Below are 27,902 nucleotides of genomic sequence, written 5' to 3' on the forward strand. Positions count from 1 at the left end.
AAATTTAAAAATTATTTGAAAATATTTATTTTTTAACTTCAAAGTGTTTACTTGATTAATTTAAATTAAATTAAATTAATATATTTTAATTTAAATTTACAAAGAAGGTATGCCAAATTTGAATGCAGTCAATCAGTAAAAACTGTTGCTAATGCTATAATAATAGCTTTTAATTGTCAATACCTCGTCAAAGCTTTTTAAATAGAATTCTCAATGCTTAAGGTCGAAATTTTGATACAATTACCAGAAAAATTAATAAATTTTTTCGCATTACTTTGGAATAATTTTGAGCTCGTTTTCACACGTGCGTACACAACATACAGCTACAGAGCCGACTGACAGTAGAGATATTATATTTAACGGAGTTGAATGGCAAGCAATGCAAGAATGAAACTAAAAAAATATCAGTTCGCCTAGAATTAAGTTTAAAATGCAACTAAAGTTAAACACTAAATTAAATGTTGGTAGTAAATTAAATGAAAAAAGCTAAAAAAGTAAAACAAAGGTTAAACAAAGAAAAGAGTTAAAAATTAAATGAGTAGTTATAATTATTAAAAATGCACGATGGCAATGTTAAAAAATTAAAAAAAAGCTTAATTAGACACAAATGTATTCATTAAATGAAAACTTAAATGAAATAATATAAAATAATTGCATTAATAATTGTGGAGAAATCATTTGAAATGAGTTTATGCCAAACTAATCACAGACAGACACAAACACACACACACAACAAAGCAAAGACCCAGCAGAAAATATTTTAATTCAAGCTAACGATCGAAACACTTTCATAAAAAAATGCTAAAATCATTTTAAGCATTCCGAAAGCTTCACAGCTTATTTTTTTCATATGATTTTTTACAACAGCAATAAAACATGTTTAATTCCCACAAGTCAGTCAGCACTTTCTTTTTCCCCCAAAATACATAACAACAATTTTTTTTTTTCAATGAACATGAGTGCATTATATTTCCACGAACCACATATTCTTCACCACCTTACACCCACACACACACACTAACAACTGCATAGAACATTGAAATCTAAAAATGAATAGTTAAAAAAAGTATTTCTTAAAAAAAAAACAAAAATAGATAAAAGTATTGGTTTCATAGCGCACGTACGTTTTACAACAACAAGAAAAAAATCAATAAATAAGTGATGTTAAATAATGTTTGCGAAATTAACGAAGAAAATTAATGCTAAATAGGATTAAAGAATTGAGATTAAAAACGTCAAAATTTAATTAAGAGAAAATCAAATGAATTAAATGTAATTAAATAAGTATTTGCATACATATATTATGTAACAGTGTGAATTGCATAAAAACCATGTACCCTTGATTGGAGAAGCTTAACATCAAAAATGATAGCTAAAACATGATTTATATTTTGGCTCAATATTTTGTTTTACAAAAGCGAAATATTTTATTTCAAAAATTTAATATTTTTATAATTTTTCCGAGAAAAAAGAAAAATTAATATAAATGCTAATTTTTGAATTTTTCAAAACTAAAAATATTAATTAAAAATTTTTTGAACAAATTGTTCAATTTTTCAAAACTAAATATATTAATAAATTTTTTTTTTAATTTTAAAATTTTCCAAAACTAAAAATATTAGTTTTTCAAAACTAAAAATATTAATTAAAAATTTTTTGAACAAATTATTCAATTTTTCAAAACTAAATATATTAATAAATTTTTTTTAAATTTTAAAATTTTCCAAAACTAAAAATATTAATAAAAATTTTATTTTAATATATTTTTAAATTTTTCAAAACAGAAATAATTGAAATATTTTTTTTAATTTTTCAAAACTAAAAACTTAATAAAAAATTTTTTGGATTCATTTTTTAATTTTTCAAAATATAAAAATTTCAAAAAAAATTTAAATAATTGTTTTAATTTTCCAAAACTAAAAATATTAATAAAATTTTTTTTTAATAATTTTTTTAATTTTTCAAAACTGAAAAATTCCAAAAAAAAATTAAATAAATTTTTTAAATTTTTCAAACCAAAAAAAAATTGAAATAATTTTTTTAATTTTTCAAAATATAAAAATTTCAAAAAAAATTGAAATAACAAAACTAAACATATAAATACAATTTTTTTTCATTAATTTTTTAATTTTTCAAAAATTTAAAAAGCCAACATAACCATGTAGACGGTTAAATATTCTAAGCAGAAATATTTGCACATATAACATGAACGAAACTTTCATAAAATCATCTAAAAACAGACAAGGGTACATATAAAAAAAGAACAGTAAAACTCCTGTAGCGAGTCTAACGATCGAGAATCAAAAATATTAAATAAACAGTTATTTAAACAAAAAATAAAAAACAAAATGTTTATCAAATAAAATAATGAGCAAGCGCAGTAAAAACACAGCTTCGAAAGTAGCTAAATGAGATGTCAAAGTAAGGGAAAGCAGCAGCACGCTCCCCAAAGTAAACAATTGAATGTTAACATTAAATTTAAAAAACGAAACGAAATAAAAAATATGATAAAAAATAACACAAGCATACTGAAAATGTAAAATTATAAAAACATATAATATGCGGTAGGTTAAAAGTTCAAACAATAAACAGAAACAACAGCAAAGTGTTATTGAAAAAATAAAAAACAAAACAAAAACACAAAAATCGAGCTAAACATTTTAAAGCATTGTAATAAAATATTGAAACACAGCAAAAAACTGTTTAAAATACATGCATACATATTAAACTCAAAGCAACAAAAAAAAAATGAAATGAAAAACATAAACAAATATTGATTAGATTGTATAAGAGAACGCGTAATTTTTAGTGTGTTTAATTCAAAGCAAAGCAAATAAAAAAAATTAAAAAAAACACAATAAAAATAAATAAAAACCCAGAGGGGTGGCAAAAAAACAACAAAAAATAAACATTCCCAACACCGTTGGCTGGGAACTGAAAAGCATAAAAGAAAAAATGAAACAAAACAACAGAGAAAAGAAACCCTTTTGTGTCTTGTTAATTATTATTGTATTCATCTGTATATGTGTAGAGAAAGGGTACGCTATTATATGTTAATTATTATGTTATTTGCATTAATTACGTTTATTTACTTGTTATGTATACAAACAACGACAACAACAATAATATGAAAATACACAAAATGAAATAAGCTTGCTTACAACCACTAAACACAACAATAGCAACACAAAAATACAAAAACAAAAAAAAAAAACATTTTAGTTAGACGTTCGAGTATCGTAGAAAAGTACACATAATAAATTTCAAAATTTAAATAAAATAGCTCTTTACATATTGTGTTTTAAATGCCGCTATATTGACAGATACAAGCACATTTTAACAACAACAACAATATAAACACATACATATAAACAGAAATTTGCCTTAGTTAAATAAATAAATGAATTATACAGTTAAATGTCGCAACCATGTTTTATACGCGTACATATGTACACACACATGCATTACAGTTTTCAAACAAACAATAAACAAGTGTATACAATGCTATTATTATTATTGAAATTATTATTACTATTATTGTATTATTATTATTATTATTATATTTACATGCAATATACTATATATCTAACGCGAAAATACATATGTATGTATGTAATAACCAACAGCAGTATGCATTCTATTTAGTTAGCTTATGCATTGTTGTGCACATACATTTTTATAACCCATTGCATTTTGTTAGTAAGCGTATATACAAACATACATACATACACACATACATATATGCATATATGCATAACCATTCGTTTCAACAGCCAAATGTGGACTCAATGTTGTCAACTAAACATTCATGTTATGTATTAGCAGCTATGTCAATCTAATTTAAGTCTTATTGTAATCGGTTGAAATAAAATTTTATTGAAATACAAATGCGCTCTTATTTATTTATTTGTTTTCTTTTTGAGTACCATATATTCAGTTTTTATAAACTTTAAGCGTCCTAAATGCAACGATGAAGACCAATCATCTGCCAACCTTCTTTAAAATCAGAAAATTCGTTAAAATTATTTGTTATTATTGTTGTCGCGTTATCTTGCTTAACCAGATGAAAATTCGGTTCTGTTCCGATTACCTAGACCCGCCTATTGTGAGAACATATAAATAAATATATCTTAAGTTACGGCTACGCTTAATTTATTAAAACCCTAAAGTAACGACTTATTTGTAAAACACAACAAAAATAATTTTCCAAAAAATCATATACAAGAAAAAAACTCGAAAAAATAGTTTATGATTTCTTTAATTACTAACTACCAGTCATACAATTTGCATATTTAATAACCACGTAAGCAAATGTGAAATGTGTATAAGAATGAATATAGGTATGAATCCGTTATAAACGTCATTTTACGAAAATTAGTGTTTAGTTAAAATGCAGGAATAATATTTCAGCAGCTTGTTGCAAGTGTACGGCTCAATCACTTGTCTGTGGCCGCACGAAACTTTCCCAGTATCTTGTCAATGGCCGTCATATCGCCCTTTACCAACGCTTTATTCTAAAATCAGCTATATTAATACAAACACACTTTTGTTTAACAACTCGTCTAACCTCAGCCAAGAGTTTGTCGAAAGTTGTCTCCTTTGTGCCCACTAAGTAGAAGTCATCATCGGATATGGTGATTTCAGCATCCGCTGCAACTGTTGTGCCATCATAGATATTCAGTTCTTTAAAATCAAATACTAGAAGAGTAACAATTAATACCTTAAGTCCACAAACATTTGCGTGTCTACACTCACCCACACTTTTAATGAGCTTGCCATCGGCATCGGTGAAATTGAATTGAAATACACTTAAAACGGTGCGTCGCTCAGGATTGGCATCCTTCAATTTGTTTCTTATTTTCTCGATGATGGACTCGCTCTTCATCGTTTGCAGCAAACAGCAATATGAAACGTCTACACAGCAGTATACACAAGACACAACTGAGCGAAAGATTTAGCGGAATTTTGCGGATCAACGTTTAGAAGCTTTAGGTAATGAATAAAGTATGTGGCCTCATAGTCTTTGCAAATGTATGCATTGCATTGAGACAGCCGTAAATGACCGACGTCAAAGTGGAATTTGCATAACACTTAATTGAAATCAATTTATCTAATCATACTGATGACGAATTACGATTGCTTTGTGGATATGATCGACCAGCTTACAGTAATTCTAACCCAATACGGATAATTTTATTTTATTTGATGACTGGTTTATTCATTTCATAGCAATTATATATGAATATCTTAGAACTACGACTACAGCTACATATGTTTATGGCTTCCATAATTTAAGTAGGCCATCCTCACTGTAAGTGGCTAACAAATTTTGGTGTGGATGATGCGCTAGACCAATGACGTCTTTTTCGTGCACCTGTTAGTGAAATAAAAAATTAATTTCGTTTTTCGGTGGTGGCAAATCAAAATTGATTACTCACATTCAGTGTACGTTCCAACTTGCCAGATGTAACTGAGAAACAGTACAACACTTGATCTTCGCCAGCGCAATAAATGAATTCGCCACGCGGTGAAATAGTCGCTGATATGAAGGCACCACCTTCACGCTTACCCGATGAGAATGAACGCACAATTTGTCCCTGCATATTCATAATAACTACAGTATTTGAACGATTACAAACGATAAAATGTTCGGGATTCTTGGGTAATATGAGCACAGTGTTTACAGCCAATTCGTTTCCTAATGGTTTATAGGTAGACACACATTCGGTGGTTTTCAATGACCAAATCTTCACTGTACCATCTGAAGAAGCGCTGAGTATATTGTGTCCATCTGGCGTGAAGGTAGCCTCATTTACAAATGACGTGTGGCCTGCATATAATATATAATAAAATAATTTAAACTTTAATACATTTCAACGCAACATACCTTTGAATTCCTTAAGCATTTTACCAGATTTTAAGCCGTGCAAACGTATGCTATAATCAAAGGAAGCACTCAACACTTGACTGTTATCACGCGAGAATTGTAAACAAGTTATGCCCTTCGTGTGTGCTTTCTCAAATTTCCGCAGACATTGTCCTGTTATGATACGCCACACTTTAATTTGTCCATCTTGTGCACCGGATGCAACCATTTCAGAATCTCTTGAAAATGACAATGCCAATACCGCTTGTTCCATCATCATGAACTGATCCTGTGCTTGGTATTTGAGATCCTTACGTATTTTACCAGTCGTGAAATTCCAAACCTCCAGGAAGCCATCAACGCTGCCAGTAATGAGATATTGACCATCAGGTGAAAATTGCGCGCATTCAACGTGAGATTTTTGTCCGAATTTAATTTGACGAAACATTTGTGTGGGAAACATTTCCTCTTCCTGATCTTTCATTGCCGCTTTACCGCGGAACAAATCGATTGTTGTGCCCGGTGGGAGCAGTCCTTGATGTTGTTGCCATTTTAAAGCCTGGCCCAGCAACGCTAATAGACGTGAGGATGGTACTACATGTACTTCACCGCTGAGCTCTTGCGCTATTACAGCTCGTCGTTTTTCCTTGCTGCTTCCCTCGGGATAAGCTTCTCTCGGATCGAAATATGCACGCTGCAACATATTTTCTGCAAATAAAATTATATATATAAAATTAACACTACAGAATAAACATATATAATCTATAAATACCCAAGTGTATGTAACGCTCTGGTTCATGTTGTTTCAACATGATCATAGGATCAGTTTGTCGTAGCAACGAGCGTGCTGCACCCAACTCTCGCAGTTCTATTAATTCCAGCACAATTTGTTCGTATAGATTGAGCAGTTTTTTGTCAGGTAATTTTAGTGACTGTGTCACTTTCAGCACCGTGTCCCAGTGGCCATTTACGATATCTTGCACAAAGCCATCGACACTATCCACCGTATTTAGTGAGACGCTAGTCTCTTCTTGCAGAGTTTGTAGTGTTTTATACAAATTGGATTCTTTTAAATACTGCTGTATTAATCGAATCACGCTGAAATAAAATGTAATATTACAACATATGTACATATACATTTTACGCTACAAAAACCGACGTAATTTAATGCCAGAATTCACACTTACTCAGCCGATTCAATTTCAATAGACATGTCTGTTGGTTTAGTATATTGTGCTCAGTTGGTTGAAAACGTTTTAATTAAATTAATTTTCATAAAATAATACAGCAAATCTTTCGAATAAATTGATACAATGCATGCCACAGCAAATTGTCAACAAAACTCGACCAGAACTCAAGGATGCCAGATATCTCAATGCAAAATTATAACAACGTTTGAGTGTCGCGTTGCCAACTATTGAGTACAATTTGTATTAAATGCAGTTAAAGTTGTTGTATTAATTATAGTAAAATGTCTGCAATTTCATTTTTGTTATTAAGTCTAAATACGTTTCAAGTAAAATTATATAAACATTTATTTATTCGGAATGAACAAAAAAACATGTGTTATTCCACACAAGGAATATGAAATACAAATATATATGTATATACCTATATGTGTGTAACTGCTGTTTACACCGGATATACATACATATTTAAAAATAGCGAATTTGTTTTAATTGCTTCCAATAGATAACGATTTTGATTCCTCAAAGCCAATCACATACATCGTTTATTACCCCGTTGGTAAAAATATGAAGGCCCAGAAATAGTCCACAACTAGAGAGTTGTAGAGACATAGGAAGTAGTTCAATTTTGAGTACCGAGGATAATACATTCCCTCGTTAATTCTTGCAAATTTAAATTTTTAAACATGGTAAATTACTAAAATAATTTTAGTTGATTTTTTAAATTTATTGAAATTCTTCTTTTATTGACTTATAAAGGGTCAAGAAACATTACTATTTTCCTTTTCTATTAAGAAAATATAGATAAATAAACACAAACACAGTGAAACTATTAGATAATCACGTTATTGTATTCACGTTACATTATGAGGACCAGTACTGCTCCAATAGGAATACGTTCCACTTCAACTACGTTTACTATATGGTACATGTGCATACACATTTATATGTGAGTACTACGTGCCTCAATTTGGCGCTTTATTAATACTATCTAGTATTTGGAGAATTTAAATTGCAGATGTTACGCTTTCAGTCTTGCTCATGTGAATTAAATATTTCGAAATCGCCAGATTTTAGTAAAACATATTCTGCGCTTAGAATATCATGAACAGTCTGCGTTTTGCTGTGAAACAGTCCAGTAATCAAAAATTGAAAGTTGAAATAATCCAAATCAAAATAAAAGCAATAAGTATATGCTAAATTAATTATTAGAATAGCAACAAAGAGAAAATGTCAATGAAACAGCGTACTGGCGCGCTATCAGCGTTTTATATTTTATATTTATTGCATGCAACAACAGCGTTTCAAGTCCAAGTGAGTATGTAACCGATAACGGAACACAATAGGCAAGCTGGCGCGCTTTGGCGTTGCAAATACACACATCTACATATTTAATCACAATACTTAAATAAGTATGTAGTGAAAGCATACGAAAATGCTCACGATAAGGGGGCGTAAACTGTGGCTTAAAACGCACATACATAATCTAAAAATATATATTTAAATTAGTTATATTAATACGCTTTATTTACAGTCAACACCACAACCAACGGTAAATCAAACCTTAAAGATTGGTGTTTACTATGAGACGCTTTGTCCGGACAGCAGGGCATTCATACGTAATTCACTATACGATGCGATGATAATAAACGGCTGGCTAAAATATACGGAGCTAGTACTGGTGCCATATGGAAAAGTGTCGGTATGAACATACATAATGCACTTGCGTGTATATGAACACATACGGATATACACATATACAAACATTCATTAGAATGATATAATTCTATTATTCTTGCTTTAAAAACTGCATTTATCATTTGCTGTCAAGTGCATTTATCATTCTTACAGCAAACACTATTCATACAACTATGCAGACAGCATCTGTTTTCTTAAATTACAATTTGGAATTTTTGTCAACTGTTTTAGGCTTGGACGGACCCAGCTACGAATATAACGACACTATTTTGCCAACATGGACACAGTGAATGTGAATTGAATGCACTGCATGCCTGCATTGTGGAGCACAATGATGTGAATGACCAGATCAAATTGATAAGCTGTTTATTAACGGGCCATTCAACAAGTCTGGATGAGGCAAGTATCTGCATAAGCCAATATTTAAGTGTATAATTTACGAATCTTATTTGTAAAATAAAAAAAGTAATTCCTTCCAAAGAAATTCCTTATATTTCACCTCTTTATAAAATAATTGACAAATTCACCTCAATTATTTGAACAATACCGTTAAGGTGACTTTAATCAAAAATATCTGTTAATTATCATTTATTGTATTTCTGTTATCTACACTAGTGTGCCAAAGATTTGATGATTGATGTGAGCGCGGCGAAGGAATGTAAATCTACGCGTAGCACTCCAGATATATTAAAGAAGTATGGCGAAATGACGGATGCGCTGGATATATCTTTCGTGCCATCAGTAACCTTCGATAATGTAAAATAATAGTTATAATAGCAATATATACAAAATTGAATTCATTTTTGCTTTCGTTTACAGAAATTTAATCGCTGGCGTCAACGTTATTTCATATACAACTTCCCTGTAATATACTGCCGCGAGTATGACAACAAATTTAATATTACCTTGCCGCACTGCTAATAAATAAGTACTTTTTATGATAGAATATGTATGAAAAATAAATTAATAAAGCAATTTTATATTGAATACTATAGAATTTTTTACTTCCCTTCTTTGTTTCGTTAATACCAAGAAAACGTTATATTTATCTGCAGCTATAAATTGCATGCGAGAAACGATGATTTTGATAGAGGACAAAGTTTTTCAGATCTCCTGATTATTGAGCATACTAAGTCTATCATACTGTTTTATAATTACTTTGACCCGATGTCAACTATTTTTTATAAAAAAAGTAAATGCCAATATCTATTTTATAATTGTTGTACCAATCTTGATAATAAATTAAATTTCTACCACATTCTAAACTTAAAAAATATTTTAATATGGTCACCCTAAGCAATTATAAAAATTCCCCACACAGCCCAGCAGTATGGTAGCACTGTTTGTTCGGTATTCGGCGTATTGACGTATTGCCTTATTCCTTTCCTTTCTTTTCGTTTGTCATCAACTGAACGGTGGAGCAAGAAAAAGTGCTAAAATTACTGGAAAAAGTTAATTTATTTCTTGAAATTTAGTGAAAAACGCAACAATGAGTGAGACTATAAACACTAGTCAACAGTTTCCGCACTTTGAGAAGCCAACAGTGCAATTTAATGAAAATGGTTGGGGGCCATGTGAATTGCCGGAGACTTTTCGCGATATGCCATACCAACCGTTCAGTAAAAGCGATCGTCTAGGCAAGATTTGTGATTGGACCAGCAGCTCCAATAACGACAAGAAATACCAAAGTGAGTTTTTAATCAAAGTGTTGTATAAATTGTGCAAAAAAGGGAGGATTGGTCAACATATAAAAATTGTGAGGTTAGGTAGTTGTCTGGCTGGTGAATCGTGGCAGCCATATTCACCTTTGCAAGCATAAAATATCCCTTGAAAGAGAAACGTCAAAATTTTAGGTAGTTTAAGTGCAATTCTGCAAAAACTGCAAAAACAAAAGAAAAATTGTGTCGTTTTGTTTACATATTTTTTATTTCGAAAATTACAAAGACGAGCAAAAATTTATTTATTTTTTTAATTTATTAGGTAAATATGAATGGAAACTGAGTCAAAAATCTGTTTCATGTGTTATTACTTACATTGTCATCTTGCTCTACGATGTGATTGTGTTAACTGCATAAATTATTATTAGCATTTTTGTTAAAAGTTAAAATCCAATATTTTTGACCGGAATTATGTTTTGTAAAATGACTTCTCCGAACCAATACGTGAACATTTTAATATTAAATCTTTATTTTTGTTTAATTACTACAGATAAGTATGCCTCGTCATTCGGCACTGGCAATCAATATGCTTATTATCATGAGGAAGATGAGACTACTTTCCATCTTGTCGACACGGCTCGCGTACAGAAGCCACCACATCAACGTGGACGCTTCCGTTCGAATATGCGCAACAACAGGTAAGTTTGCACATTAATTCCTTCCTTAAAAAAATATATTTGTAACATATGTTTCCTTCTGCAGGTCCGCACGTGGTCGCAATCAACGTGGAGGTTTGAATTCTGGCATGACCACTTTAGGTGGCAAGAATGTTAAAGCCCGTGACCCACGCCGTGGTATGGGTAAGAAGTTTGGATCGCGTGGTGTGCCACCCAAGATTCGTGAATCGTCTGTGGCTGTACGTTCAGACTGGACATCGATTGAAGAAATGGACTTCCCACGTCTAACGAAACTCTCGCTGCCAAATATCAAGGAAGGCGAGGATATAATCACTTGCGGTACACTTGAATACTACGATAAAATCTATGATCGCATTAACGTGAAGAATGAGAAACCATTGCAAAAAATCGATCGCATTGTGCATACTGTTACCACTACGGATGATCCTGTTATTCGTCGCCTTTCCAAAACTGTGGGCAATGTGTTTGCCACCGACGCTATTTTGGCCACCATCATGTGTTCCACTCGTTCGAATTACTCTTGGGATATTGTCATTGAGAAATTCGGTACGTTTTATTTGGGTCTTTATTAAATAATTGATTTTACTTATTTCTTTTTTGGATGTTTTCTATAATTTCAGGTGATAAAATCTTCATGGATAAGCGAGACAATACCGAGTTTGATTTGTTGACCGTCAATGAAACATCGGTTGAGCCACCAACTGACGACGATAGTTCGCCCAATTCACCACGCAACTTGGCAATTGAAGCAACTTTCATAAACCACAATTTCAGTCAACAAGTACTGAAAACCGGCGACAAGGAACCCAAGTATAAGTTCCAAGAAAACAATCCATTCATTACTGAGGATGAAGACGTTGAAGTGGCTAGCGTTGGCTATCGCTACAAGAAGTGGAACTTGGGCAGCGACATTGTAAGTAAACAATATACATTATATTTCGTTTAAAATTGAGAACTAAATATTTATTTAATCGTTTTTAGGTATTAGTCGCACGTTGTGAACACGATGGTGTATTGCAATCACCAAATGGTGAACCCCAATTCTTATCGATCAAAGCACTAAACGAATGGGACTCCAAATTGGCGAATGGCGTTGAGTGGCGTCAGAAACTGGATACCCAACGCGGCGCTGTATTGGCAAATGAATTGCGTAATAATGCCTGCAAACTAGCCAAATGGACCGTACAAGCTGTGCTTGCCGGTTCCGATCAATTGAAGCTAGGTTATGTATCTCGTAGCAATCCACGCGATCCCTCACGTCACGTCATACTGGGCACGCAACAATTCAAACCACATGAATTTGCCACTCAAATTAATTTGAGCATGGACAATGCCTGGGGTGTGCTACGCTGCATTATCGATATTGTCATGAAACAGAAGGATGGCAAATATCTGATCATGAAGGATCCCAACAAGCCTATGATCCGCTTGTATGATATTCCCGACAACACCTTCGATAGCGAGGGCTCCGATGATGGCGAGGGCGATGATGGTGAAGCTTTCCAACCAGTCTACACATACGGCAACAATAAGAGAATTTAAATTTAAAACAACAAACAAAAGTAAATTAATTTTATGTGTATGTGTAATTGGAATGTGCTATTCGATTGTTTATTTTTTGATAAGAGAAAAGCCAGCATCTAGATTGCAAAACAAACATTTTTTTATATATAAAAAAAGAAAAACATTTAAATTGAATTGTTAACCATAGTTATTTGTAACGACTAAAGACAGACAATTCATACATATTTGTAGATTCGATAAAAACTCAAGCAGCACAGATTCAAAATACAATAAAAGTATATTAAAACAACAATTATGATTATTCCACAATATAATAAAAATAACGGCCTATCCTCAGTACGATTAGATACTTGGAATAAAACCAATGAACAACACAAGAGGTGGGCATTCAAAAAAAAAAATGAAGTTTTTTTTATTAAAGTCATTAAATGAAACAATTTAGTCAATTACTCATTGTGGGAATTATATATACTTCATTAGAAATATAATGAAATTGATGGGAAATTTCGCTTACGTCTTTGCCGCAAACAAAATTTATTTATATTCTATAAGTAAGTGCGACTACACTGATGTAAATGACTGGTGAAAGCATAGCTCAGCAATCAAAATAGAACGTGAGTGCAACAGCGCCCGGCTTTTAAAGCAGCAAAAATCAAATCAACTGAAGGCACACATATGCAACTGAGTGAACATGAATATCAATGAGTAAGCGATCGAACGGCGGTTAGTGACTAAAATCATTGGAATTACTTTCTTAAATCAAACGGCTAAGCGCTATGGATGCAATTCTCTCAATTCGAACGCAGTAATTAAAAGCGTAGAATTTTCAGTCAGCTCTACTGAACACCTCAGTCGTTCCACAACTCAGCTCAGTTTCGTGAGTAATGTTTTCATGCGACCGCAGATAACTCAATGAACCCCACTCGCATAGTCAGCTTCTTATCGTCATTAAGACGAGCGTTTCGACGAAATCAATAAATCAGCGTATGTTTTCAATGCGCACTGCAAACGATTGCGAATGAGCACTGTGTTGGGTGTTTAAGTTGTGCTAGGAACTTTGGGAAAATATATATATGCATACATAAGTATATATAACGTTGTTGGGTGATTTCTTGTTTTCCAAGCATTAAGCTGCGTTCAACTCATCCATAGAGTTTAGTATCGCCGGTGATCGGTGTTGGACGTAGACGTGTTCAAGTGCTCGACACGCGTTAGCTAAAGCACTCGTTTCATAATTTAATTAATTGCAGTTTGCTATTTATGTTTATAATTGTGTTGTAAAATGTTGCATTTAACTAACTCAGATGCGTTTATTGCATTGCTTGTGTTGTTGTACACTGCTGTGCCCAACATTTGTAAGTTCAATGCAAATTATTTGCTAAGGTAGTTTTACATTTCAATATTGACCATTCGATTTTGTATTTAAACAGCCGCCATTAGGTATGGCCGTTGCGATTCCCAGTTCGAAGGCAACGGCACCTGTGTGCAGCTCTCCGAGTGCCAATTTATTCTGGACATTATTAGTGTACCTTCAATTCCTCCCGAAATGTTGAAGAAAGTGCAAGATAGTCAGTGTGGCTCTGATAATACTTTCAAAGGTGCGGATAGATATCTGGTGAGTAAGTCGATATTATTGAATTGAGAGATCTTTTTGATCACCAACTGAGGAACGCATCGACTCCCTCACTCCCAGCACCATTCAAGAATTTATAAGAGTGCTGGGACTGATGGAGTTGTTGTAGACATAGGGAGGGCTCAATAGACAACAGGTCGCACTGCATTCCCTCAAACGTATATTCTATTCTATTCTAAAAACTCAGCAGATGTCTGAGCAGAGGTTGGATTGACTTCATAAAATGTATGCTTTTGATCATAAGAAATAATTTGAGTTGATGTGAAATGGCAAAGAGAGAAGTGACCGTAAATAACATTGATGCTAAAATGTACCATTTTATGTCTACTTTAATTGAACGAATTCCATGAAATTTAAAATAATTTTTTTTTGTCGCAGGTTTGTTGTCCAGACAAATATTTGAAAGAGTCCAATGCGCGAATTGAGAGACAACAGAGAGATGGAAATGTGTTGCCCTCTGCCGGTGAATGCGGAAATAAGGTTTCAAACTTTATTTACGGTGGTAATGAGACCGGTATTTTAGATTATCCATGGATGGCATTACTACGCTATAGATCACGTAAATACATAAAGCATTTCATATTGTATAATACGAGTATAATTTAACCAAAACTATAATATTCTCTTAAAACAGGAACTAATGAGCTCGAATTTCTCTGTGGTGGCAGTTTGCTAAACACCCGTTATGTGCTAACGGCCGCACATTGCACGGTACGAAGCCAGCAACGGGTGCTGCACAGCGTCCGTTTGGGTGAATGGGATATCAGGACCAATCCTGATTGTGAGGTTGACATTAATGGTGTGAAGTCTTGCGCACCGGAATTCATTGAGTTGGGCATAGAAAAGATAATATCACACCCGCGATATGTAAGCGGCTCAAACGATCAATTCTTCGATATAGCTTTATTGCGTCTGGAGAAGAGTGTGGCATACACCAATTTTATACGACCAATTTGCTTACCGGGATCTACCGAATTGTGTGGCAGCATGTTCGTGAACTCCACTATGGAAGTGGCGGGTTGGGGAGCCACCAATAAACCGAAAGCCGCCTCATCGCCAGTCAAAATGGCTATTTCCGTGGGTATCTGGGAGACGGACAAGTGTCAAAACATTTATAAAACATCGAATCGCATTATCGATGGTACGCACCATTTGTGCGCTGGCGGCGTGACTGGCATCGATGCGTGTCGTGGCGACTCCGGTGGACCATTAATGTTGCAAGAGTTAATAAATCATCGATATATTTATTTTGTGACGGGCGTTATCTCCTTTGGTCCGAAACCTTGTGGTTATAACGGTTGGCCGGGTGTTTACGCCCGTGTGGGTAATTACGTAGAATGGATAAGAGATAGCCTGGAACCTTAACATCAGCAATAACAAATTTATTATACATATTTCAAATAATTAATATATTATCTAATTACAATACAAATATTATTACTATTGGCATACATACATACATAAATTATTGCTTTTACTGGAAATTTAAAATAAAATGTGTACTTTAGAGTTGATAAAGACTTTCACTTCGCATACTAGTAAGATCTGTGGTAAAGTGGTGCGACCGGACAGACACGACCCACTCTGCCTTTTTGAATGTAGTTCATAGATCAGCAGTGAAAATTTTTCAGAATTTAAATTACGTTAACTTTCTTCAAAAATAGTATATTAATCTAGTTATTCTAGTTATGCTCATTGTCTTAAGTGTTTTAGCACAAGAGGGGTAAATTCACACATCGAAAAAAATAAATTCGAACTTTTTAATTAATTAACCTTCTTGTCCACTGGTTCCCAAAAGAACGTCTTCTTCGTCGAATGACTTTTTCAAGTCAGGGAACATAACAAGTCGCACGAGGGATGAAACAATAGTTTGTAATATAAATCGAAGAATTGTCTCGAAATGGAAGAGGGATCTGTGGTCATTTTCCTTTCTCAGGATAGACGGTGTAGATCAGACCTTCTGAATTCTAGAAAATGGTGGACATCCTTTTTCTAGTCGATAGGATAATCTTCTTCTCCTGTTCCAATAAAACAACTTAGAAATTAATTCGAATTGCGCTTAAATAGCATCGAACAATACAGTGGACACACACACACAATCTTGCGCTTAGATGGAGCAAGGAAAGCGGCATCCATCTCGCCGACATCCATCCGCTGTCTCCGCATCTTCCAAAGGCTCTCGCATACAGCATCCAACGGTTCTTTGATTTCAATATGCGATTTCACTTCCAACTGATCTGTACTGAACTGTACGATCTTGTGATAATGGCGCAATCAGGTGGCGAGGTTGTACATATGTATGTGTATGCCTCTATGTATGTATGTATGTGCTAAATACAAACGCACATTTATACAGACTCTGTGGAAAAAATACTGAGCGTAAGCTTTTTCAGCTGCCAACAAATATTAGTGTTCAGTTAGAGCTTGAGCTGGGCTGCTGGATTGCTGGCTAGTTAGAAGTCGGAGTGCTTTGGGGTGATTCGGACCTGACGGTAATTAGTACCGTAAAATTGATTAGAATTAGTTGGCGCATTGACACATCGGCTTAGTAATTGGGTTTTCCCGAAGGCGATATTTCTTTTTTTTTTGTATATATAAAATAATAACATTAATAAAATTTATGTGATTCTCGGAAGCGATGATGTTAAGGGCAAACGAATTATTGTTTTTTTGTTACTTCGCTGCTGTCTACATACTGGCCGTAAATACTGGTAGGTATCCGGTCAAACCACATTGCCATTGAAGACTCTTAGCCAGTGTATCGTTGTGTGTGTGTGATTATAGTGCTTATCAATAACTGTGTGAACAATGAAAAATACATATGCACAATCGAGTCAAATCTTAATCGCTGTAATGTTCGTGAAATGATTTTCGTCAATATACAGAAGTGGAAAAGATTATTTTGTAGAACATTTCATTACGAAAAGACGTAAATGAAAGCAAAATGTAATACCTGTTTCAAACATTTGTTTATGAAAATATGTGCTTTTAAACGAGAATTTTGGAGAAGCTTTACTTCAAAAAAAAAATATAATTTAAGAAACATCAACGTTTCAAGCATTTGGGGAGCCCACAGTATGATAAACCGGAAAAGCTCGCGGTAGTGAGGCACCTGGCATCCTAAAGGATGACTATTCGTCATTGTCTCAAGTCGCTAAGTACCAAAGTTAATCTATGCATGGCTTTGCGACCAGCCAGGCTAACCTAATCAAATCTAAGAAACAACATTATAAAGCTCCTAAAAATATTTTTGTTTGAGATCTTAATTTTTTTTTAATTATGCGATTTCGAATACAATTCAGAACAGTTTTTTTGTCGCTGTATTGTACATTCTCTTTATGCTAGGTTATCAGCAATGCAGACAAAAATATCAAAATTTCCAAGATGTCTAAGCCGAAATGATTTAAGACCTAAGCTTTCAAATGAATGTTCTGAAATGATAATTAGCAATAAGATTCTGAGAATTTAATTTTCAACTTTACCAAATTACTTGTGCTTATCTCAAAACATTCATATCTGTCAGAGGCCATTTCTTTAAATATTTTCGCAAAAGTTGTTTATCTGGTGAGCGCTACTAAATATATTCGAACTCTTATTTATAGTGTTTAAGGGAACCAGAAGTTAGAGACAAATCCCATTTAACTCGAGGCTACGCCCACTAGCGCAGAGAGTAAGAAAGAGATGCAGTTCTTAAGGGAAACCTCTTTATTGCTCTGGGTTTTTTATTATTTTTAACTGTAATTGTACATTTCCCTTTGTAAGAAAATGGTATCAGGGTATTTACAATTCTTTCTTTTTTCCGCTGAATATTAATATGTGTTTACATACCAAATAGGCAAGTGTGTGGTATATGATGTTGATAAATAAAATAAATATCCTAATCTATTCCAAGTCAAACTAGCGCACTTACTTCTTTATCAATTATAATCAATTTTAGAATAACCTCTGTTAACGGACACCTCTCTTCGGAGATCAAAAATTGCTCGACGGTGAGTGTCCGTCCAAGACATGTTTCACTGTATTTTAAGAAGCCGTAACGAATAGCTCCTAATTTAAATGCAAAGAAACCGTTAACAGAGTTGTATTTTTTAACCACGCCCTCCCCACCCTCGTCCTACGTCACTACTCCAAATTGTTATACATTTATTTTTGTAAAAATATGAGAACCTATTTAAATCTTAAACTGCTTAAACTTTAACTTTGTAGTGTTCGTGAGTTATGGCGTTTGCACGACGCCCCACAATTTACGAGGTCACTGCGTACCGCTTTCGGACTGCCCAACTCTATATAATTTAATCACACAAGCCAATGACAACATTGATATTAAAAATCATTTACGTAATAGCTTCTGCGGAACCGATGTCAATGTCACTTCGACAGCGGGCAAGACACGCGTAAGTCTCAAATCCTACAGATATCCTTTACACTCATTGCTAATGTCGGTGAAAAAATATTATAATATTGTTTTAGGTCTGCTGCAGGGATAATCTAAATCCGGAGAATAATGGGGAATCTGGTAAAATCTTGCCAGCAGAGGGCACTTGTGGCACCACTTTCAATATGCGCATTTTTGGTGGCATCGAATCGCAGGTGGACGAGTTCCCTTGGTCGGTGCTGATAAAGTATCTAAGACGTAAGTTTTGTATGAGTTTAAGTTCAATAAATTGAACTATCGGACGGACGGGAACAAGTTACCGATACTGATACACTCAACATTGTAGAAGCTTTGAATTTCTTTGAGTTTTACGAACTAACCCTTGCGTGTCTTTATAGCATACAATGCCACTGCACTAAACTGTGCTGGCGTGCTCATCAACCAACGTTACGTTCTCAGCGCTGCGCACTGTCTTAGGAATCCCAGCATACCGACCACATGGAAGCTCGACAGTGTACGTCTCGGTGAGTGGGATATCTCCAATGATCCAGATTGTTTTAAAACAGCCGACGGTAATGAACACTGTGCGGATCCTTATGTGGAGGTGAAGATCGAACGAATCACCATACACGATAAATATATACCACACTCACAATCGGAATTCTATGACATCGCATTGATACGCATGGCGGAGAATGTTAAATACTCGGGCACCATACGGCCCATATGTTTGCCGCAGTCGCCCGAATTACGGGCAATGACATTTTACAATGAGTATGCCGATGTGGCTGGTTGGGGACGCACGGAGGTGAGTTCCTACAGCACTGTAAAACGGACCATTTCACTGCTCATTTGGGATACGGACGCGTGTGCGAAGCGATTCGCAACCATAAACATTCCGGTGAATAAGTCGTTGCAAATGTGCGCCGGTGGACAGGCTTTGCAGGACACGTGTCAGGGCGATTCCGGTGCGCCGTTGACGATGCGGAGTCGCGTGATGAATTCACCACATTTTGTGGTGGGTATTGTATCGTTCGGCATGCAGCCATGTGGCATGCAATCTTGGCCCGGCATCTATACGCGTGTCACACACTACATCGACTGGATTCTGCACAATCTGGAGGACTAACCGTTGTGTTTAGTTGGGGCTGAGCATATGTTTGCATGTGTGTGTTTTGAATGTGATTACAAACAATATATTATTGTTTAACGAAAATATTGTATTTATTTTGCTTTATCCATATTTAGTTAAATAAAATAAATTAAAGTGTTTGCTTTAAATTACTCGTGTATATAATTAGTATAGACTGGACTATGCCTGTACAGCTTTTACATTTGTAAACCGTTTCGTTTACTTTACTTACTTTACTTTACACATTTATTTCTTGGTTTTATTGGTTTCACTGCTTCGTTTAATTGTTAATTATTATAATGTTTCGCCATTTTTATTCATATTTAATTGCGCTAATATGGGAAACATTGTTGTTGTGGCATATTTAGTTTGTGAAATACTGCTTGATGGTCGTTCGTACACGTAATTGAATTTCATTTACGAATTTTCGTAGAAGGCAACATTCTTTGGTATATTTTTCATATCTTAGCTTCAATTCGCTTTCGCTGGAATTTTTATTTTTAATTGATAATATCTTCGATTGATAATATTTTATACGATCGATTACATCTGCTTTCGATTTGCTCGTGCAACTGCATTAGGTTTTTAAAACTGCAGTTGACTTCAAAAATTAGAATAAATACATATTTTTCTAAATATTAACATATACATAATACATATTTAGGCTGATAAATTACGAAAACTAATTTTAGTTACAGTTGCTTTTGAATTAAACAAATTCTTCTTATAGTTAGCAATTAAAGTGCTGAGAAGTGTGTTTTTAAATAAACAAATTGCTGTGACCATTTGAGTTTCATAATAACCATGGAACGGGCTTGGGAGTTAATTCTTACAAGAGTCGCCCACTATTTTGGCCAACAGCAATGGCTAAAACAACAATTCGAAGTAAACAAATTTCGCACAACTTATAAGTAATGAAAATCACATTTTGCATAATTTAACAATAACGGTATACCATATTTTACAAATACAATAATAAACAAATAAAACTAAAAACGGTGCAGTAATTCATTTGTAATGTACTTGCTTGCATTATCAATAAATAATTTTGAATAAATAATATAAAATAAATTTTAATAAATTATAATATAAATTTGTGGACTTTTTTCGTTCCTTGCCAAGCATATGCTTAATTACATACAATAGTTGATTAGAATTACTAGCAATTTATTTTCCATTACAATGCATATAATAGTTTTTTTTTTCATTTTGAGATTCCAATACTTTTTCGAACATAATCGTGTTTATAATTTGGTATGCGCTTAGTGCTAAATTGTATTCGACTTGTTGCAATTTAGATAAAGAAATTTGTATAATTAAAAAAAAAATTAACATGCATATTTGTGAGTTTCAGTGTGTGACTTAAATTTATCATTTAATACTTTGCATTAATACAAAAACTAGAGATATACTATATGTATGTATATAAATATGACAACGTTTAAGCGGCATTTAAACAGTAATGCAACTGTGTTTTCTACACGTAAAGTTTAGTAAACGGATAGCAAGCACCATAAAATAGGCAAACTTATAAGAAATAATAATATCAATAATAATACAAAATAAATGGTTTTTTACAATTTTCAATTTTTGCGTTGAAAATCGAAAGCCGTCTAGCCAGCAAGCAATAGGTTGACGACCGCCATGAACGGCGCTGATAACGCGTTCTATTCAATGTGACGTTCACTCGCTGTTGCTTCGTGCTTCGCCACAGCTAGTTTACGTTCCGCTATTAATTTTGATTTGAAAGTTTCTAAGAGACCGGCTAATGTCAAACAAAAGCCACGGCTTGCAGGTACAAGTGGAAAATCGGGTGGGGTAAACGTAACGGAATTTTCAGTGTCGACTGAAATGCAAAAAAATTGAAATTATTTATTTATAACGTAAACTCAACGAAAATCTACTTTTCCTACCGGCAGTCATGTTTGCGGTTGTCGCTGTAGCCTCTTCTTTTTGGTTATGCAGCGTGATCTTGGATAATTCCATCCAACCTTTAATGCGTTCGTACATTGAGAAGCCACGTTGCTGCCAATGATCGATTATTTCTTGTCGAAATAGCTCCGGTGGTTGTTGCAAAAGTTTCGTGGATGACTGCACCATTTTTATAATTACCATCTCATTGTACATACGTGAGTTCTCCATACCTTGCTGAGTGCCTTTAAGTAAACCGTAAATTATTTATTATTATTTTTTTTTATTTTATCTTTTTCCGTACCCTTTTGCTTTTCATAACCAGCCTCGTTGAAATACGGCTCGGGCACTAATATTAGTCCCTGTATGGACACAATCACTTGCAGCAGTGTGCTATTTGCGCCCCAAACCTCAGAGTCGCGTCCGGCCCAAGTACCTAGCAAGGAGACACATACTTTACCGTCTTCGTACAAGTTCGGATTCAAACGATCGGAGCAGTAGCTAATGTAGTGGCACAATGGCGGACTCTTCGGATATTCGCGTCCGAGTTGTATATCGAAGAAAAATAAGCCATCTTCGTATGGCGTCTTCTTCGGGCCCTCTATCATGACGCTTAGTAAATCCATGCGATCCTCAAAAACTCTGCGCAATCGAGATAAATATTATACTTCATTATGTGTATATAAATCTAAAAATATATTATAAACATTATAAAATTTGTTTACTTACTTAACCCACACACCGGGCGGCAGTGAACTCTTCAGCATGCGATGCTCACGTTGCACAGCTCTATAGTATTGTTGCGTATTACTCGGATGAAAAATGGTCAATTGGAACTTGTGACCGGGCGGTGCTAAAGGCAACACTTGAAAATATTCCGAGGCTGCATTCAGCATGGAGGTTTGTTCAATCGGTGAACTTGGCACAGAATCCAACGATTTTGTCGCTACACATGCATTGGCTTCTGCCGATTTGTCCACAGCAAATGAGTCGGATTTGTTGAGGTTCAGCTGTTGCTTGTCTTCCATTGTGAGTGTTTCAGCATCCTTGTCTTCCGTGGACTTTTCTTCATCCACTCCATCAGTCGGCTCTTCAATTTGTGTCTCCTCCTCAATTCCATCGAAACTGAACACCTCACTCAAGTTAATATTCTCGCCTTTGTAGTATTTTTCGCGTATCTGTTGTATACATTTCACCAATTGTTCCTTGAGTAAAGCACAAAGACGCACACAATCCATTTCGGGTGCAGCGTCCTCATTGAATTCAATGCTGCTACAGGATATCGAGTTTTGATCGTCATTCACTTTCATCGAACCGTTAGTGAGGTCCGAATAGCTGGTTGAGCTGCCGTCACAGTTCTCATTGCGCGAATAGTTGCCAGAGTCATCCTGTATGAGCATATATGTATACTTATTATATATATATATATATGAATCGAGGGAAACTCACGGGCCATCTTACCTGTGATGAGGCTATTGCTGATTTTAATTGACAAGTTTTCTCGAAAGCCCTTTCAATATTGAGCATGGCAGAGTTAAGCAGTTGATTATTCTGTGCGAGGATATTCTTCTGATGCGACGACATATTGGTGACACCAGTTCCTGCAGTGCTAGCCGCAGACTTACTATTCTCATTTGGCTGTGCCTCAGTGGTACTTGAATTGGGTTTCTTTTCCCCCTTCTTTTCAGGCAAATTCTGCGTTGATGGAGCTTGTGTAACAGTAGAAATCGATGTAGTAGACTTTATCCTCAACACTGGCAGTACAAGCGGAGACGTGATACTGCCCGTTGGGCAAACACCTGTGCCGGCGGATGGGGATTTAAACGGTGTTGGCGAAATGTTGAAGAGTATCTTTGGTGCATATTCCTTAGCTGTGTTAGTGGTGGAGGCAGTGTCGTTCACACTACCAGCGGATTTAGCATCGGTCAGTTGTTTTGTCGGCGTCTTTTCTCCACTATCCAAAGCCGCAACTGCTGCATAATTATAATGTTGTTGTTGTAGTATCTGCGCGGTAACTGTCTGAGGATGTGTTTGGTGTTGTTTGACATTTGGTGAGGTAGCTTGCACATAACTAAATAGACGGTTTTTTCGGTCTTGCGCGCGCTCGGCAATCGACTGAGTTCCACCTTTGCGTACACGCTCAATCAGACCCTTACAAAGAGAACATTTTATTTGTAGATTTCTGTAGTTTTACTATCCATATTGTATGTGATTGTTACCTGGAAATTGTCTTCGTGGAAGAAGCTGGTGTTCAACAAGCGGTCCAAGTAGCGACAACCTTTGTAAACATTTAACAAATTACGCATAACCTAAAGAAAAGTACAACATGAAACCAGCACTGATAACCACCACAGAAAACTATAAATCAACTTACTTCGGCATTTTGCAAATTTGGACTCATATTGAAGATTTCTTCCAGGCGCGCAATAGCGATGCGTGTACGCTCGATATTCGTTATGATGTGTGACTCCTCCAGCGCTATCATTGGCGTGCTGCCGCCTAGTTCACTATTTTCCGACTCCGTTTCCCATGAGTCATCCGATTCATGGCCCCAATCAGCGTGGTCGTATTGGCCAACTTCAAATAAATCTTGCGGCCAGCACATACTTATATGCCCGTCAACCCACCACACTTTGGCACGCCCATCAATGTAATTATCAATGATTTGACCGGCCGTACATGAGGCATCTTCACCGACAAAATTCGCCACGCGTATTACCATAGTGCCAGGACGGTATTGAAAATCAGGATGATCTTTCAAATCATATACGCTAACTTCGGTCTCGCCGTTGTATTTCGGCCTATTGAAATATTTAAATATTCTTGTATTGTATATTTATTTTACGCATGCGTGCAAGCATGAACTCACCTCGGTTCATCCGCAGATGTGTAGGTTGTAAACCATTTGACGCGTGCTATACGCCCTTGATGATCCACCATTTGTATAACGCCGTAGTCACGATAGGTCATATCACCATCTTCCTTGCCGCATACAACGAAATCTCCAGGGAAAAACTCCTAACAATAAACTATTAAAATCTATCTTAAGTACTACATTGGTGCCAGCATACATGATTATCTAAATGATGTATGGGGTACAACTGTGTAGATGGTATGCCAGCCTCCACCGTACCATCTTGCCAAACCACTGTGGCCGTGCTGTAAACTAAAAGCGCTTCGGTAACTAATTCATCGCCATCTTTCGGTTGAAATTCTGGTATCATCAACGAGGAACGTTTGGCAGGTACTTTACTTTTCTTCTTTAATAGATGTCTTTTACTATGCTTTGGACTATGATGCGGCGAAGGACTTGAGCAGGTCGTTGTGCTGACGCGATCCTCACAGAAATCATCGTTGAAGTAATCATCTTCATCGTCATCCTCGTCCTCATCGTCGGTTACCCATTCGGGTTCTCCGCTGGTTTTTGAAGCTTTCTTCGTTGGTAAATTTGAAGCGCCGTGATCGACAGAAGTTTCATTTGCTGTTTTGTCTTTGGTATTTGAATTGCTTAGCTTATCTGTTTTTAGAGTAGATTTTTTGGACTTTGCAATTTTAGAATCAACATCTATTAAACTGGATTTTTTTTTGGTTTTCTCCGTGTGATGTGAACTATTACTGCCGGCATTATTTTGAGCAGTGGAACAGACGAATCCAGTACATTGATTTTCGGTTTTTTGAATTTGCGCTAGAGCTACTTTAAATTTACTAGCTGAAAAATAATAAAATTAAAAGATGTCCGAACACAAAACACAACAAAGCAGACCTTGCTCTTTCTCCCATTGCGATTTTTTTATATAGTTATCAAGATTAGAGAATTTCAAGTAGTTGCGATCGCTTATTTGCACCATACATGATTCGAAGAGATTCAGACGCTTTAGGCGCAGCAAATCGTCACCGCTCACACAAGGATTTGGTTGCTCCAATACGCTGGTGTCGATACTGTTTTCTTCAGAGAGTGCCTTACATTGCCAATGCACCCAAACCGAATCGGTATCAACTGATTCAATGGTATACTATAAAATTTTAGTAAAATATAATTATTATAAATATTATAAACAAAATATTTTTATTATATTTCCACTTACCCTTGCTTTGAAAGGTTTGCCCTTTTTGTTTTTATGTATCGGTATATTAGGTGTCAGCAATTTTACATCATCCAACGATGGCAATCGTCCGACTACAATGTTCCCAGGATAAAACACGTGAGGATTAAATATGCCGTGTGTATTGCGGGAGTTATAGTCTGAAAAGCCATAGAAATTATGTGAAGAGATTTCTATACGGGCACCCGCAGTTGACCTGTTAAAGAAAAGGAATATAAGTGTTTGAAAGTATAAATTTATATTGCTGCTAACCTTAGTATAGCTTTTTCTTCAACATCCTTGGTGCTTCCCACCCACGAATCTAAGCAAACGGCACTATCTCGTTGCCAATTGTTGATTGGACGTAATCTTTCTGTCATAACGTTTTTAATAACATACTTGCTTCCCAACACTTTAACATCGGCATGCATACTAATGTCGCGACAGTAGCCGCGTTGTGTATCCTTGCCGGGCACTAGACGTCGTACGACATCTCCGGGCATTAAAGTACGATCTGCTAATGCAATCTGTTTGGAATGAATAATACCATTGTTAGTGTATTGAATGAGCAATTGTTAACGTTAGCATTTACGATATGATATATAAGGAGTCAATGACTTCATATAACGGTTACGCTAATCAAAATTTATTTGTACGCCTAACCTCATCGCTTGCTTGTAGTGTAAGGAATATGTGTAGTATACGAGATTCATGATATCTTTCTTTGTTAGATTTTTTTCAGAAATCTGTATACACATTCAAAACTACTTTATTTTATCAAATTCCTCAACTTACCGCTCCTTCAGACTGCACTTCCTCTTTGCCATCAGGATACCATGCAACTCGTACTTCACCTTTAAGAAGCACGTCATCGAAGTCATCATCTTCATCACCGGAGTATGTTTCAGACGTCTCAATTACCAGACCAAATTTGACACGCCCCTTCTTATCAACGCGGAAAACTTCATCTTCAAAGAAGTATTGATTGTCCGCAGGCAAATCAACGCCGACACCACGCCCCATTGAAGGAGTCATTTGTTCTTCGTCATTACTGTCCGACTGTTTCTCTGTTGGCATTTGTTCTCGATTAATAGGTGTACCAAATTTCACAGGCAAAAATTCGGAGTCTATAGACACATCCTCTTGAATACTAGTGCAAGATTCGATGGAATTTGCAACGCAATCGGTCGAGTTTACTTCTGCTGGTTTACTAATAGTTGCTGTCGCTTTATCATGTAGGCAGTTTTCCGAAACATTGGATTGTTGAACCTGTTCATTGTTTCCCAAATGCTGCAGATTGTGGTCACTTTCTGCATTCGTTGCCATCATATAACAACTTCGTTTTTACGTTTCTTGATCCTTAATTACAACTCACTCTACACCCACTTTACTCTCTTTTGTGTTAACTTTCGTTTTCTGACAAATATGCACATGGGCGCTTTTTAATTATGTATTTACCGTTTTTTCGCTAAAAGGATTTTATAATTATACTATTTTTTCCCTATTTGCTAATTTTTTGTTGTTTTGTTCGATTTTTTTGTGCCAAAATTAACGGAATTAATTTTTCTGCGTTCATAAACGAATGAAAATTGAAAGCAAATGCAATTAGCTGCAAAGGGTGACACAAATGATATAATTTCCGGATTGTAAATTGAATTTTTGTATGACAAGCAATAATAAAAATAAAAATGATGGAGAGATGAATTCATAATTAAACATTAATATAACTACGTTATACTTAATTTATTATAAATATTGAAAAGAAAAAATACAGTTCTGGAACTCGAAATTGTCTGAACTAAAGTTAAATAGTATTGTGTTAATGGTATGCAATTCGTATTGCCTCTCTTCAGTGATGTCACAAATTGGCAATCAGCTGTTCATATTAAAATTAGTGTTGCATTGCGTACCAAATTTTTTCGTTGAATTGTATTTGAAAAATATTGCTTTAATTGCAATTGTTTTGGGAATATCTAGATAATTATATTTGTCCAATATTTTATTCTGCTAAAACTGCAACAACAATTACTTATGTACACATCTGTACATACATATATTTGAATGTTAAACAATCTCCAATTAACTATCATCATTCAAGGTCTAAATAAATCTTATAAGAATTAATTGAGATTGTCAAC

The 27,902-nt window shown here is 35.0% G+C and overlaps 6 protein-coding genes across 6 annotated transcripts; 3 read left to right on the forward strand and 3 right to left on the reverse strand.

Annotated features, from left to right (window-relative positions):
- Positions 1-2,658: 2,658 nt before the first annotated feature.
- Positions 2,659-5,031, reverse strand: LOC105218867 (uncharacterized). The gene is made up of 3 exons (XM_011194720.3): positions 4,756-5,031; positions 4,568-4,698; positions 2,659-4,514 (listed from the first exon to the last, which is right to left on the reverse strand). Exons 1-3 carry the CDS (start codon positions 4,883-4,885, stop codon positions 4,437-4,439), a joined length of 339 nt encoding a protein of 112 aa, XP_011193022.2. The 5' UTR covers positions 4,886-5,031; the 3' UTR covers positions 2,659-4,436.
- Positions 5,032-5,188: 157 nt separating this feature from the next.
- Positions 5,189-7,229, reverse strand: LOC105218862 (WD40 repeat-containing protein SMU1). Its single transcript, XM_011194710.3, has 5 exons — positions 7,054-7,229; positions 6,639-6,964; positions 5,888-6,574; positions 5,439-5,830; positions 5,189-5,374 (listed from the first exon to the last, which is right to left on the reverse strand). Exons 1-5 carry the CDS (start codon positions 7,077-7,079, stop codon positions 5,276-5,278), a joined length of 1,530 nt encoding a protein of 509 aa, XP_011193012.1. The 5' UTR covers positions 7,080-7,229; the 3' UTR covers positions 5,189-5,275.
- Positions 7,230-8,115: 886 nt separating this feature from the next.
- On the forward strand, positions 8,116-9,738 carry LOC105218855 (GILT-like protein 3). The gene is made up of 5 exons (XM_011194701.3): positions 8,116-8,367; positions 8,588-8,755; positions 8,983-9,150; positions 9,367-9,507; positions 9,571-9,738. The coding sequence occupies exons 1-5, from the start codon at positions 8,284-8,286 to the stop codon at positions 9,670-9,672; spliced, it is 663 nt and encodes a 220-aa protein (XP_011193003.2). The 5' UTR covers positions 8,116-8,283; the 3' UTR covers positions 9,673-9,738.
- A 383-nt stretch (positions 9,739-10,121) lies between these two features.
- On the forward strand, positions 10,122-13,068 carry LOC105218848 (eukaryotic translation initiation factor 3 subunit D-1). Its single transcript, XM_011194687.3, has 5 exons — positions 10,122-10,439; positions 10,960-11,107; positions 11,172-11,653; positions 11,728-12,020; positions 12,089-13,068. The coding sequence occupies exons 1-5, from the start codon at positions 10,241-10,243 to the stop codon at positions 12,647-12,649; spliced, it is 1,683 nt and encodes a 560-aa protein (XP_011192989.1). The 5' UTR covers positions 10,122-10,240; the 3' UTR covers positions 12,650-13,068.
- Positions 13,069-13,651: 583 nt separating this feature from the next.
- On the forward strand, positions 13,652-20,730 carry LOC105218837 (transmembrane protease serine 9). The gene is made up of 8 exons (XM_054233498.1): positions 13,652-13,986; positions 14,062-14,246; positions 14,643-14,823; positions 14,899-15,627; positions 16,901-16,975; positions 18,471-18,658; positions 18,735-18,897; positions 19,038-20,730. The coding sequence occupies exons 1-8, from the start codon at positions 13,914-13,916 to the stop codon at positions 19,766-19,768; spliced, it is 2,325 nt and encodes a 774-aa protein (XP_054089473.1). The 5' UTR covers positions 13,652-13,913; the 3' UTR covers positions 19,769-20,730.
- Positions 20,731-20,921: 191 nt separating this feature from the next.
- On the reverse strand, positions 20,922-27,394 carry LOC105218817 ((E3-independent) E2 ubiquitin-conjugating enzyme UBE2O). The gene is made up of 13 exons (XM_011194651.3): positions 26,560-27,394; positions 26,038-26,291; positions 25,768-25,981; positions 25,446-25,695; positions 24,754-25,391; positions 24,552-24,700; positions 24,057-24,483; positions 23,902-23,991; positions 23,144-23,833; positions 22,412-23,070; positions 21,987-22,324; positions 21,685-21,927; positions 20,922-21,617 (listed from the first exon to the last, which is right to left on the reverse strand). Exons 1-13 carry the CDS (start codon positions 27,091-27,093, stop codon positions 21,439-21,441), a joined length of 4,665 nt encoding a protein of 1,554 aa, XP_011192953.2. The 5' UTR covers positions 27,094-27,394; the 3' UTR covers positions 20,922-21,438.
- Between the last annotated feature and the right edge of the window lie 508 nt (positions 27,395-27,902).

This window comes from Zeugodacus cucurbitae, chromosome 2 (genome assembly GCF_028554725.1).
Source record: "Zeugodacus cucurbitae isolate PBARC_wt_2022May chromosome 2, idZeuCucr1.2, whole genome shotgun sequence".
NCBI classification, from domain to species: Eukaryota; Metazoa; Arthropoda; class Insecta; order Diptera; family Tephritidae; genus Zeugodacus; species Zeugodacus cucurbitae.